The following is a 14,026-nucleotide window of genomic DNA, read 5'->3' as shown; positions in this document are numbered from 1 at the left end:
AAATTTTCCCGTTAAGAAAAAGGGGCTGACTATGCCCGTAGCCACAGCATTGCCACTCGTCGACTGAAACTAGAAAGCCGAAAACTTTAAGTGGCAATTAATTTTCGACAAAAACAAATTACTCAAACCTGTCATATTCTTTGCAAACAAATTTTTATAGAGATCTTGAATTAAGTATTACTATAAGGTGTTGTAATTTTTTTACAAATTTTTATTTCAAACTTGACATCCTGAAATATTTTGGATGTTTTGACATTTACGCTTATTGGGCCTTCGTCCTCCTGGTCCTCCTTTCCACCTCGCTTTCACTCCAGCACCCTATAAGGCTGTTAAATTCGATTTTATTTACCGGGAAATCAGTGCGTGTACCCTTACCCTGCGTAAACGAGAAAAGTACTTTCGAGGGGAATGGATAGTGACACAAAATCCGGTTTTGACAACGAAGTTGATTCAAAAGAATCAGCCTTTTATTTGGATGCTGCCAAATATTGGGAGCAAGTTCCTCCTACAGGTATTCTAGCAATTTATTCCCATTTTCGTATCGTAATTGCAGTTGAAAATTGTTTAGTTGATGGAATGTTGGGTGGACTTTCAAGCATTTCAGATATTGACCTTAAAGGATCTCAACGTTTTCTGAATTCTATTTATCAGGTAATTTTGGTGGTTGGGATTTTTACTGTTAAAGTTATGTGAGTGAAGTTTTCTAGCTTGTTGAATGTCCAGGAAAAGAAAGAGCATTAGATGGTGGTGCAGGCATTGGTCGGATTACCCAAGGTTTTTTAATGAAAAATTTTCCTGTTGTGGACTTAGTTGAGCAAGATCGACATTTTTTAGAAGAAGGAAAGAAATCTTTGAAGCCAACAAATCACAGAGGTCAATTTTTCAATATAGGTATGTAAATTTTTCCATGTTTATTTTTTTTTAGTAAATGCAGTAAAATTTTGTTAAATGGTTTTATTTAGGATTGCAGAAATTTACACCTGAAAATGGTGTATATGATATAATGTGGGTGCAGTGGGTATTGGGTCATTTAACTGATGAAGATTTAATATCCTTTCTCAGACGTTGCAAGTGAGCATACAGGGTTACATTATATAAATTATATCCATTTTTAAAAGTATTTATGTGTTTTTGATCTATCAGATTGGGTCTCAAACCTAGAGGTCTTATTGTTTTGAAAGAAAATCTCACTTCAAGTGGTGAGGTAGAGATGGATAATACTGACTCCGTCTGTAACCAGGCCACATGCATTGGTTGTTGAGTTGATCAAGAAAGCTGGACTCCGTATTATTAAAGAACAGAAGCAGCAAAGGTTTCCTTCTGACCTATACGAAGTGCGTATGTTTGCGATTCAACCAGTATAAAAGGATTAGAAGTACGAAAGAATCAATGCTGATATTTGTTTTGCATGAAAAAGAGAAAGAAAAAAAGAAATACTGCTACACCAAATCTAAAGCACTCATAGCAAGTTGAAAAGGCGAGGACAATTACGGATCTTTTGTTTGGCACATATTCTTGTCCCTTGACAACGATAAAAGGCGAAAATTATCAAACATTAAACAGTAACACTTATAGCAGTTCGGATTTGGGATCTTGAGAAAAGGAACTCCAATCCGTGCTTAAGCACGACTGCCAGTCATGAAATCCGATGGTCGCACAGTGTGGTGGCTGATCCTTGTAACAAATATCTTGAATAGCATAATATTCTGCAGTCATCTTATCCAAAAATTTCGATATGTCTTTTTTCATCAATAATGCCTTTTCTCGGCGATAAATTGCCGATTTAGCATCAACAGGTAAATACTTTTCCCACACCTTTTGAGATTCACTGATCCTGGCTTCAAATTGTGTGCTTTGGTCGCCAGCCTGGGGAACAATCAGAAACTCAGTTGTGGCAATTTTTTTTCCATTATAGATGACAGCAACTAACCACACCCCGGGTTTCAGGGGGTGGTCGATTTCCAGATTTTGATTGCCCATCTAGAGTAATGATGAAAGTAAAAAAAAAAATCTTATAAAAAGAGAAACCTAAATTACCTTGGACGCATCGGTCACATTTACATTGTGAACGGCCCTTACGTTGTCGTCCGGGTCGAACCATACTAAATGAGCTAACTGAGATGCTGCAGTGGTATTGATATGGCCGGTCCATTTAAAGGTTGCGATTGGTTTAGACCTAGAAGAGAGCACACCCAAACGATTTCTGAAAACTTGTTCTTTAGGGTCGAAATCCGATCCGACTTGTAAAGTACTAAGAATTCTTGGGGATTTCATCAAGTGAATTGTCTTGGTAAGGGGCTTGACTAGTGCTTCAAATTCGACGTCTTTTTCATCGACTTCAAAGTGTATCAGATCGCCCAGATAATGATCATGCCGAAAATAGGAAGTGATGGCAACAACTCGGCTTGGCCTGAGTACCTGGGCATTCAGCAACACTGTTTTGTAACAACAGCGAAATTGCATGTTTCGCCAGGCTGAGAGCTACGGTTAAAAGAGCCTTATTAGGCTTCGGTGTCAGGTCAGCTCTATGGTAAGCGCTTTCCCAATAGCAATCCAAACCTGGGTAACTTAATGAGGTGTTTGTTAGTTGTTCTTCCAGACGATTCATGACGCTCTGATCAATGGCTGCCTCAAACTTGCGCGCGAAAAATACTGTAGATTTTGCCATTACTGATGTCAGGTGAGTCCAATCTGCCGTACGGAAAACCATCGGCGAGCAACCGCACCAATCAACAACATGGCGGTGCTGACAAAGACAACCTTGGCTCCTCCGCCAGAGTGTCATTCTCAGATTATTGTCCGCGTAGCTGTCACAGAATTTTGAATTCAGGATAAGAACGTGAAAAAAGGATTCAGCCGGCAGGAGTGTGTAACGATAAAGCTCTTTGAGCCCACGCAAAAGTGGGTCATTGCTATAAGAAGGTGCGGTGGCGAACTCAACGACTGAACGCGCAAGTCCGACCCAGTCAGATCCACCATCGATTCGGATACCAGCTGGTAGATTGCGGTCACCCACTCGCCACATGCGGCTTTCGCACTGGTGAAACACTCTATCCAGTCCTTGCTTATGGATGAATTGACGGGTTTGCCGCCCGTGTGATTTAAGGAAATTTCTCCCGGGATTAGCAGCTAACAGGGCTTCCAAACTCTCGATTGATCGCAGAGGAAAGTCAGATTCACTCAAATTGAAAACAAACTGCCATTGACTATCGATCTCCAATAACTGCTCCATCGACTGGAGTAGAACGTCAAGTAAGGATACTCCACCCCATATAGATGACTGCCGTTTTCTGCTAAGTCGGATATTAGGATACTTCAGCTCCAGTTGCAATAAACTGCGGAATAGGAAATCTTGCCTGGCATCAACATGGATCAAATAAACATGATGTGGCCTATATATGACTCTGAGAAGCCGGGTGACTTGTCGCAGCGCTCGACCGTTCAAGGTCAAAATAAACGCTATTTTGGCAGTTCCATTGACGATCGGTGCTTGCAATTTTGCAGAATCTTCTCGTAGGAACTCCTGAGTCGAATATTTCCGTAGCGTCTACACCTCCACAAGTTTGACTAGATTGGCCATCGCAAGGAACACTGCAATATGTCTTTGTAAGAAGATGCTCTAATGACGGTTTTTTATTACCACAGTAGCATTCTTTGCCATTGTGGGTGCCTGCATATAAAAATGCTGACTGACCACAAAGGTCGATGCACTTCTGGTTAGTCAATCCTGGGAGTTTGACACCATATGAAGAGAGCAGTCTTGACTGGTTATTATCGTGGAAGCAACCCAAAGAACTTCCAGGAACAGAATCCTTACGGGGACAATTATTTGGTAATCTTTCAGGTACCAGTTGATTATTTTTGAGTCTGCACGCAATATCACTTAACTCTTCTTTGCACTTCTTGGTAGTTGCTCTCTTAATAGCTGAAAGAGCAGTTTTGCTCAATATTCCACAAGCTGAGTTGCTCAAAACACTAGGTTCCTTCTCATTCACAAAAGCTTGCTGAATTCTTGAGGAGTCTGAAGATCCAAATTCAGTAGGGCCTTCAGTATCCTTAACTTTTGCCAACAAATAGAACACAAGTAAACTTTGAAAAATGAAAGCCATGGCTATCACAAGCAGGAAATACGTCCGAAACTGACGACACATGAGGCAGCGTAGGAAATTCTGCGTCATTTTTGCAACAATTCTTTCCACCGATGGTCAATTTTTGTACAACAACCCATCTATAGTCTAAAAAGGATATGTCTAGGTATCGGATGCTACAACAGATATTTAATATCTAATCAGACAGTCCACTTTAACGGCTTCCTGTCGATATTATGTTTTGTCGTCTGCCGGTCGAATAATTTGGGTCCCTAGTTAAAATTTGCAATAACTACCGTTAGATGGCTATGCACACGCGAGACAATTCTTTCAGTTAGTCATGGCGCAGACTAGTTCGCACGTGGATTCCGAAGACACCGTAGAATATTGGTTATTTCCCAACATATCCGAAGATGGTGATCAATTACAAGAGCTAGAAGCATTCAGAACGAGATGTTTCACCTTTATTCAAGATCAAAGTCAAAACTATATTTGGCATGAGGACTCAATCAACTTGAAAGTAGTCACCAAACGGACAGCTGGTAAATATACATGTATGCCCCTATAGCAGTATTTGTCCAACGTAGGAGATTCGTGTCTCTTTGTGCTTGCCTACCACCACTAGATAACGGTCAGTTTCAATCACTCGGCTTCTCTGGGTTCGTAATCATAACTCTTGGCTATGGCGCCTTGCACCGTATCGTGGGGGTGCGGCCATTGTCATCATTCGGCCTTGAACGTCTGTCTAGGCTACAGTTTTCCTTTTAGTTTATTTTGTTTTTTCTTTTGTCATGATGCCCTGTGGTGGGCTAAAAAAGTATTTTCAAGAGGGGGTGAAACGTTTCTTTTCCTTTCTTTTTAAACGAGGGTGAAAGTTTTCCTTGTTGGCTTTCCTCGAAGACCATTTTCCTAGGTACAAGGTTAAAACTTGAATTTGTTCGCCGTTTTTTTATTGGATTTCTGTAGAGAAGATAATGTTGGTCAGCTGTTGAATAACTTTTAAAAAAAGGAATAGGGGAAGTGAATTTTTAACTTTTTTTTTAAAGGAGGAGCTTGAGGGCGTGGAGCAAAATGAAACTGTTTTATGTTATTTGAAACTTGTTTTCTAAAGACAATTTCGTAGATCATCTCTCTTTTTCTCTAACCAGAGATTCAAGGCCAAATGGCTTATCTAACCTCAAGTTAATAATAATATAAAAAGAAAAGCTGTGTTCCCCTCTCACACACAAAAATCAGGTTTCTTTTCTTTTTATGTCTTATAACTGTTGTCTACGATATAGATGGCAAAGAGATAACAAAGAAGAGAGTAAGAGGCAAAATAGCTAGGGTCGCCCCTTGAGCAGGAACCATTTTTGCCTTCACTTTGTTTGGATTCCCTCTCGCCGACCATCACCTGTCTGATGGTTGATAATGATGACGAAATGAAATAGTAGTAGCAACAGCTCAAAAAAGGTTTTCACTTTGTTGGGGGAAAATTAATTTTTTTTCTCGGCAGAACCCTCTTTTAACAGCTGTTACGTCACGAACGGTTAAGGTCACTATAAGAATATTTCAAGCAAAAATATCAACGTGCAAATTTCGTACTTGTAGAGTGAATTTTAAAAATACCATTCGCTGATTTCCTTTTGAATAATTATTTGTTTGACGTCAAGCAAGATCCAGTTGATTATATTGAAAGACAGCCAAGATGCCGGTTTTTTCCCCTCCCATGTTAAGGGTGTCCCTGGTTCGATTCTTCGATTTCAAACTGTACCTTGGCCCAGGTGTATCTCGACACCTGTGCTAATCAGGCTTCTCGACTACCTTAAGTCATTGAAATTAAAATGCGTTTTTTTTTTCTGTCTTTCTTCTTCCAATTTAACATTCTTATATTGCTCTCTTTTGTTTCCTGGAATAACAGTACTTTAGCTGTTCTATCATGTCACTACACACACATTGTTTATTGGTATTGTAGTCGAAAATTTTCTTGGTGTTATTGTCGGTGTACGCAACACAACGGGCTAATTCCCCTCAGGTGGATAGGGAAGATTTTGCTGTTCCTTTTCCTCTTTATTTTCTTTGTTTTTTTCTTCTTCCACCATTGCGTGTTTTAGCTGTCTTTCAACTGGAATAGAGTAAACTTGCAATTAGGACTCGGGCAATACATAACGGAAAGACCACGGTTCTTTTCAAACGGCTCATCGCTCGTCAAACTTGGTACTCTTATTGACAGTTACTTCCCCCGATATGTTATATAATTTGGGGGCAGGGGGTGGGGGCTGAGCAGAACAACATTTCCGCATGCATACTCGCGAGATTGATTGTCCGTGCCTTGTTTAATATGAAATTTTTAAAATATCTTTTTTATAGAATTTTTTTTAGAGAAATTAATTTCATTTGTTTAAATTTCAGGAGACAACCCTCCGCATCTCTACGGGAAAACTCGTTATGGCTGTAACGTCGAGGATGAGTGGTTAGTTTCCGTTGTTGTTCTTCTCTTACGTAATCAAAATGCTAATCCAAACGCATTGGCCATTTTTTTTTTCTTTCATTTTTTAAGGTTCATCGTCCACCTGTTTCGCAGCTTCTCCGTGACCGAAAATGATGTCGTCATTAGGTGGGTTTTCCCCTGAGGGGATTGCAATTTTAACATTCGCGGAACTTGCGGCTATACTTATTAAATGAAACTATGATGAACACGATTCTTTAGTGGAGTTTGTGTAAATCGTAAAATCGAAATTACCTGTCAATGAAGGCTGACCCTGTTTTCATGGATAGCCTTCAATCGCTTCCCGAATGTAGCTCCTCTTCTATTTTCTGACTTCCACTTTTATGTGTGTATATGTGTTGTTTGTACACACACAAACACACATAAACACGCAGCAGGTAGTGATATAGCCGGGAAATCTTTCTGTCTAATCTTGGCGTGTGTTCTTGACACTGTTTCTGGGTCGACGGGAATTTAGTCGAGAAGCGCCCAACATAAACGGAAGGAAGTTGCGCGTGTGTGTCTGTCCAACGAAATATGGAACACGGCGCTATCGACGGGTGGCAGGACATCCGACCTTGATGTCGGGGACATGCGTAATAAAAAAATAAGGGGGAGAGAACCAAAAACAAAACAAAACAGACGTCCCTTCAATTTAAGACACGTTACTGACAAACACGCATACATTTTTTTGAAGAGCGTCTAAAAGGCGGAGAGTGTGCTTGAAGGTTGCCCTTCCATCTACGATTCAAGGGCGGTGATCATTTTCACCGGCCGTGACCATGCGCCAAGGGCCAAGAGTGTTATGTTGCATTGAAACATAATCGCTATAGGCTCACCGATGACTGCTTTTAATCCGCCCGCCCCGCTACCATCCAGTTTTGTTTTTCACCGTGATTATTTTCATGTTTTGTTTTCTTGTGAAAATCGTTGGATGTTTTCGTGGCGACGACAAAGCGTCGGGACTAGGTCTCTATCATTTCCATGAGGGATGATGATATTTACAAGGTCGTGAGATGAGAGTGAGTGAGCGAGAAAGAGACTCTACATTCGTGGTCGTGTTTTACCACCCGACAGCGGATTTTCGACAACTTGGCAGTCTCAACCAGTCACCCACCTAAAAACCAAGGTCGGGTGACCGAATGGAACCGGGCAGCTGGAAAATCAAGGCCCTTCACAGCAGCACCCCTCACTCTAGAACGTTAGTTTTAGCTGCACACTGCCTTATATGGTGCTCATGAAGACTCTACAACTTACTTGTTTCTCCTTGTTGTCTAGGACGATGTGCTATAGATGCAAATGCAAACGAGATGAGATGAGATGAACACACTCATACTTTGTTACGTCATCCATCAGTCAGTATGTCAAAACCATCAAACTCGTTGTAGTTTCGTTGCGCTAGCTGCCAGAGTTTTTGTTTCGGGTCTGGTAAAATACCTTCGATAATTTTTCTTTCCCTTTTGCATATTGACATTGCCTCACGACATTCCATGGCCGCCACGCTTTATCTGTTTAGTTGTAACTGGAATCCATGGCCACTTGTGTGTTACTACTATTACTGTTCATCCATCGAGAGAGCTAGAACCGCAAAGACCGGACCACAACGCTCACACAACTGTTTCTAGGAAACAGATTCTAAACCTTATTCCCCTTTACCGATTTATTTTGCCGAATTTTGAGCGCTTCCGGATACTACTACTGGTATACTTGGTAGTATTCTGTTTCTATTGTCGGCTAAACTGCTTTAGACGTCGGAATTTCCTGTGCCGTTTTTTTTTTCACTCCAGTTCCTTATTTTTATTTTTTATTTTTTTTCTAGTTATTTGTTTATACTTTTGCCTTGTAGGACGTGAACTTGGCCATGTTAGTTTCCGAAATATGCTTATTTATGTGGGTAGCCTGTTTGCGTGTCTGTGCTGTGTGCTGATTTACCCGAAACCGATCCATACCGGCACTCCATCCGCGCCCTTGATTTTATACCAGTAAGGTCAGACAGGAGCCTTGAAGACAGGAATTCATTTACGTCTCCAGGTTGATTGCGTAAATGTAAAATTTTTCTGTTTCGTAATTTATCCCTTTTCTTTTCTTTTTTTCTTTTTTTTCTTTCAGCTATTTTTTCTTTCGCGGTCACAAAGACAAATTTCTTGCTCAATGTCTTGACTTATTTTGGGGATGCTGTGGCTATATGCAGTATATAGTAATAGTAAGTCCACGTGTAAAATTGGATAAAAGCGGCATCGTCAATCCCCCGGCATTTTTTTGTGCGTCTGTTAGAACGGCCGGATCGCAGGCCAAACCCGTCCAGAGGTCATTGACTTGTGTGCCTTCCTTTTTTTTTTTTCTTTTTTTTTGGAGCTCACCATTATTATTGTTATTTTCTTTTTGTTGCTGAAAAAGCCGGGCGCCGAAAATTCATGAAATGGCTGCAACATCAAAAAAAGAACAAGAAAAAATTTTACAAAAAATAAAAATCATAATAATAAAATTGAAAAGATTGTGCCGAAACATGCGCCAGAGTGCATTGGCCACGAACGAAATAGTAACCAGCTAACCCAGTGGCCCTTTCGCTTCACGCTAGTAATCAGAAAGCTCCTTTGTTGTGGTTCCTTCTTTCTTTCTCTTTCTCCTTTTCTTCTTCTTTTTCATACCGAGATTGTTGTTGGGCTCTTGGCTATGGGCTATAGGACTTTTGATGTTCTTAACATAACGGGATCTAACAGACCCGTAAGAGTGTGTGTGTGTATCTCTTGAACGGCCGGCCTCACGAGATGCGCAGACACCGTTAGATCGCCGCGTCCAAGGGATTGGAAAAGGGTGGAGTTTCGCCCTTTTTTAAATGCCGCCCAGGTGGAGGCAGGGCATGCAGGCGGGCAACTGGCTGGGTGAACGGGTCAATGCTATTAAAATAAGATTGAAACGATTCAACCGTTCCGGACAGTCTTTGTCTTATGGGTGTGCATATGTCTGGGGGGAGGGGTAGGAGGAGGAGGAAGAGGAGAAATTACGGTCTTCGTGTCACAAGTGATTCAATCAACAGCGGATTCATGATGAGGGTGACGTGACGGAGCAATGAACGAACATCGTGACGTCATCTGCTCGTCGTTCGCCTTTATTATTTTTTTCCTCTTTTTAATCTTGTTGTTTTTCTCTTATTTGGGTTTTTCGTCTGCACGTTGTTATTGCCGCACCTTTTACGAAGGCGAACTTATTTTAAAATGGGAAAAATAGAAAACTGGTACGGCCAACTGCGTCGGCAACGTGCACTTGTTTGGCTGCGAATTCAAGATTCCGTCATCACGCAGACAGAAAAGCAGTAGACGCACTACGTGAGACTCCCTCGGGATAAAGGATAGCTTAAGAATGGCGCAACAGCTGCGGAAAAAAAAAACCTACCTACTACAACTGGTCCTCTATACGTCCCGACGTCCAAGAAAATAGAACATCGTCGTGTGGAGGGAGAAGAATTTGCGTCGGAGCTTAAAGCAACAGAAATAACGTGTAACTTTTTTTTTTTTTTTTTTTTTTTGTTTTAAGTTTTTCAATAGGGGACGAGGTTATGAATCATTTGCATTCCTAGAAGACACTTTATTGAGTATGCATGTGTCGATTTTTCCAGGTTTGTTAAGTCTGTGAGACCAACGAGGGAATCGTTTTGTTCTCCTGCATTTTAACCTTGGCTTTGCTTACGTTTGTAGCTCAGATTGTCCATATTCTCGGACACGTCTCTAGTGTAGTATAGAAACCAAAGTACACCGTATACGGGGGAGGCATGTTTTCCACGTAATGTTTTTGGGTTTTTAGAGGGGGGGGGGTCTTGTGTAATGGTAATCAAGAAAAGCAAGCTCTTGCAGAGGCTGTATGAGCTCGACGGTGAGAAATCTAATCTTTTTGGCTAGTTTTTGTGCATTGTATACTGCTGTGCGTCCCTGAGAAAAGCGGGTCATTGCCAATGAAGTACGCCTCTTTTCAAGGTCGGGGACGACCCCCCAAGGCCGAGGTTTTTTGAGGGGGATCCATCAAAACGCGCCAGTCTAGTCGGTCGCGGCTATAGCAACGGCGGGACTGGTGAACGATTTATTCTTTCTTTTCTTTCTTCTCTTTTTCAAATTTTTTTTTTTCTTGAATCTATGCTGTACGGCTTCTAACCGCTGCGCTGCAGCGCTGGCGCACTGCGGCCGGGCTTCCGTTTGACCTTGTCGGCTGTTGTTTCTCTCTCGCTCCTGCCTCCCCTTTCTTCCCCCTATTACCTCCCACCCCACCCCACCACCTTCCGTAGCCCGCCCCCTCCTCACCAAACATTACACCCTCCCACTTGAGCTGGCCCTGGACACAGACTATTCAAAGGCAACTCTAAAGGAAGGTGCGGGTCCACCTGAAGTGCTCAGTTGTCCACCGAACTTCCATTCACGTACACGCAACAGGAGCTCTCCGATCCTCTTTTTCCCTCTACATCCACTCCGATCTTTTCTACATCAACGCCTCCGTGCAATTCTTTAATTATTCGCTCATTCTATCGCCAGGAAGTCTCTTTCCTATTCCCTACACTCGATCTATTGTTTTACTGTGAATCTCGTTGATTACTTTTCTAATCTCAACATGTCACCAACATGCTCTAAATTGTGCAACTGCTGGCTTTGCCGCACTCGCAGTTAATCTTTAAAAAAAAACACACATTCGCTCTTGCAATCTGGTAAGCATCTACTTTGTTATTTCAGTCGTTATTTTCTGCAATTTCCTAAGTTTCCGTTAGTTGGGTGGATCCGTGTCTTTCGTTTTACGAATGTCTTTCAGCTAGTGGTTTTTCGAGCGATCTAGACATTAAAATTCTAACCAGTTTTGTTGTTTTTGTTTTTTCTTTTCTTTCCGTGATAGAATTGTGGATTCAGATGGTGATTTCTTGCTGGTTGAAGCTGCTGATATTCTTCCGCGTTGGGCCAACCCAGAATCTTGCATCAACAGAGTAAGTCATTACTAGCTCAGCATTTTTCTTTTTATCTTTTATTTCTTTTTTTTTTTTTTTTTTTTTTTTAATATTTATATTTATCTATATTTGTTTTTTGTGACGTGGTCTTAGCGCTAAATGTTTTGTTCTCCTTTAACATTGAATGGTTCCAGGTCTTCATTCATGTTGGCCAAGTTCACATGATCAGTATAGCCGATCGTCCATCAAGTATAACTCCTTTACCGTCAGGCCAGCCTTCACTGATGGACGCTGTTCATATTGTCCGTTCCATGCCGCACTTGACCATAGCACCCTCTCCTATCCAAGAGCCAATTCGACAACGCATTGAAAAGTAAATTTGAAATTTGAATTTTGATAAAGGTCGTTCGGTGATAAAGGCAGCTCTTTTCGTTTTCAATTCTTCAGGTGCGTGTCTCAAATCGATTCCAGTCTTCACCGTTGCAATGTCTTTGTACCTGCTAGTGTTGCCGCTTTGTTACAATCCTATCCAACATTAGTAGCACCAGCGGTTCATGCATTCTGTCAGCGCGATGCCTCTCAACTGCAGGTACTGGAAAAGCACCCATCCGTTTAAAATGCCTCTGGCATCTAAGACGTATTAGTTTCACTATTTTAATAATTTTTTTACTTTGCCGTCTGTTTTATCCAAATAGGTTATTCGTGCGATGCGTTTCTTTCCACCAGAAACCAGAGTATGGACTTCAGTTACATTCACAAAATGTCTGTACGCCATGCTGGTTCACCGAAACTACCAACCAGATCATAGAACTGGTTGGACGTTACCACCTAATGGCGATCCCAAACGAACGGGGTCCGAACTTGGCATGAAACTCGTATGTGATTTTTAAATTATTATTCCGTGAACATTCAGCTAATACCTAGTCCTTTTGTTTTTACTTTTCCAGGCCGTGGGATTCGAATTATTAGCCAATGAGGAATCCCTTCACCAACAAGGAGGCGACTATTCTTTGGAAATGGATTCCCGCTGGAATCGTTTCCTTAATACCCTTAAAGAAAAGGGATTTTTTCAAGTAAGTTATTTGCGAAAATTGAAAGCAATAATATTAAATATAAAATGAATTCGGTCTTGTGTTTTTAGGATTTCCTGGAAAGTTCACAACCGTACAATGAGCTTTTAGAAAAAGCCCGAGAATTTTATATGAACAGCGTGGGTGTGGAAGGTCCAGCGAAAAAACCTGTTATTCTACGACTGATGCAATCCGTTTTTGCCGACATTGAAAAATTCAAAAAAGAAGAAGCTCATTTACCTGCGGATGATGGTAATCGATTCACGCGTTACAATTTGATAGACACGAGTAACTCAACATTGTTTTCGTTCTGCAAAACAGATGATTCCTGGTTGTCTGTTGATCCTGCTACCCTTGATCAGATCCTTGGCGATAAATTTGGTCTGTTAGGAGTCGATGATGACGAGGCCAAGGCCGAAATTTTGCCTAAACTTGAAACCTTCCTTCATCGGAAGTCAGACTATGAAGGTCTTACGCCGTCCAGCGGCAGGAAGAAATCCAGAAAGCTTTCGCACCTCGCCCCGCCCAGCGCCTCAAGGAAGACGTCAACGCTCTCCAACACTTCTGACGTGTCCCAACTCTCTAATCACATCGGCTTTGATCCAGATTCTTTTGCATCCGCAATGCAGGGAATTCTAGGTACAGCGATTTCTTGTCATCATTTTGGCTCGGAACTCATTAAAAATGAATATTTAATGTTTTCGCCAGATTTCGCCTTGCCGGAAGACAATTGGGATTTGGAATCAAATTCTTCTTCTTTGAGCAGCTACAGTGAAGAAGAAGAGGGGGAAGAGTTAGTCGATAAGGAGATGAACAATTATATGCAAACAATGGATCAAGAGTTGTTAAGCACAGATGTCCTTCGTACCTCTGTGGACAACCCTACCCGCAAGGTAAATTTGTACAAAATTCCGTGCCAAAACACCCCATAATTATCAAACAATTTTTAATCGCTCTCCAGGAGTCAGTCATGAGTGAAGGTTGTGAGAGTTTTAGCGACGTTGAAAATTTTCAACCCGTAAAAATAGACTCGGCTGCACTTGAATCCCTTTTGGCTTCTTATACAATGCAGCGTGGTGGACCTGGTCCAGCATCTATTTTGTTAAATCAGTTAAATCTTCCTAGGAGCCAAATCTCGGCAAGTAAAAAACAAACCGACTGAGATTTTGACTCTTGTTGATTTTTTCTACTCCCGATTACTTCCATCTTTCTTTCTCCAATGTAATTATTCTCGATGTCTCTTCCTCTGCTATATGTCCTCTTATCCATGCGATTGGGTGATTTGAGGTTTAATTTATTATTATGATTCGTATTCAGCCTTTGATCATTTTTTTTTCCCTTCTTAATCTCGGTCCCTCACCTTTTCGATTCTGACACATTTCTCAAAGCCAGTCGCTGCTATCCCTCTGTGATACACAACGCTCGGTGGAGGTGGTTTGCATAACGGGACTATTTTTGTAGCACAACGAACTGGCACATC

The 14,026-nt window shown here is 41.4% G+C and overlaps 3 protein-coding genes and 2 long non-coding RNA genes across 5 annotated transcripts; 3 read left to right on the top strand and 2 right to left on the bottom strand.

Moving 5' to 3' along the window:
* The first annotated feature begins 76 nt into the window (after window positions 1-76).
* On the top strand, window positions 77-1,728 carry LOC116918882 (N-terminal Xaa-Pro-Lys N-methyltransferase 1-B). The gene is given in 6 exon segments (XM_045171008.1): window positions 77-511; window positions 569-651; window positions 708-891; window positions 963-1,071; window positions 1,144-1,228; window positions 1,230-1,728. Coding segments are annotated over 6 exon segments (699 nt in total). The 5' UTR covers window positions 77-408; the 3' UTR covers window positions 1,365-1,728.
* On the bottom strand, window positions 1,387-4,341 carry LOC116918876 (xylosyltransferase oxt). Its single transcript, XM_032924669.2, is given in 4 exon segments — window positions 1,387-1,980; window positions 2,038-2,415; window positions 2,417-3,508; window positions 3,510-4,341. Coding segments are annotated over 4 exon segments (2,550 nt in total). The 5' UTR covers window positions 4,179-4,341; the 3' UTR covers window positions 1,387-1,569.
* A 72-nt stretch (window positions 4,342-4,413) lies between these two features.
* LOC116918877 (protein ecdysoneless) lies at window positions 4,414-13,990 on the top strand. Its single transcript, XM_032924670.2, has 12 exons — window positions 4,414-4,630; window positions 6,480-6,540; window positions 6,628-6,684; window positions 11,428-11,515; window positions 11,671-11,849; window positions 11,924-12,065; window positions 12,172-12,351; window positions 12,424-12,549; window positions 12,618-12,798; window positions 12,868-13,185; window positions 13,255-13,439; window positions 13,508-13,990. Exons 1-12 carry the CDS (start codon window positions 4,429-4,431, stop codon window positions 13,706-13,708), a joined length of 1,920 nt encoding a protein of 639 aa, XP_032780561.2. The 5' UTR covers window positions 4,414-4,428; the 3' UTR covers window positions 13,709-13,990.
* LOC116918883 lies at window positions 5,932-6,949 on the bottom strand. The gene is made up of 2 exons (XR_004391706.2): window positions 6,811-6,949; window positions 5,932-6,754 (listed from the first exon to the last, which is right to left on the bottom strand). It is a non-coding gene; the product is annotated as an uncharacterized LOC116918883 (long non-coding RNA).
* On the top strand, window positions 6,691-9,746 carry LOC123470585. The gene is made up of 3 exons (XR_006644355.1): window positions 6,691-8,256; window positions 8,402-8,586; window positions 8,665-9,746. It is a non-coding gene; the product is annotated as an uncharacterized LOC123470585 (long non-coding RNA).
* Window positions 13,991-14,026: the final 36 nt, after the last annotated feature.

The sequence above is a fragment of the Daphnia magna genome, linkage group LG3 (assembly GCF_020631705.1).
Source record: "Daphnia magna isolate NIES linkage group LG3, ASM2063170v1.1, whole genome shotgun sequence".
NCBI classification, from domain to species: Eukaryota; Metazoa; Arthropoda; class Branchiopoda; order Diplostraca; family Daphniidae; genus Daphnia; species Daphnia magna.
Note: the sequence above shows the minus strand (reverse complement) of the source record. Positions and strands in the feature narration are given on the sequence as shown.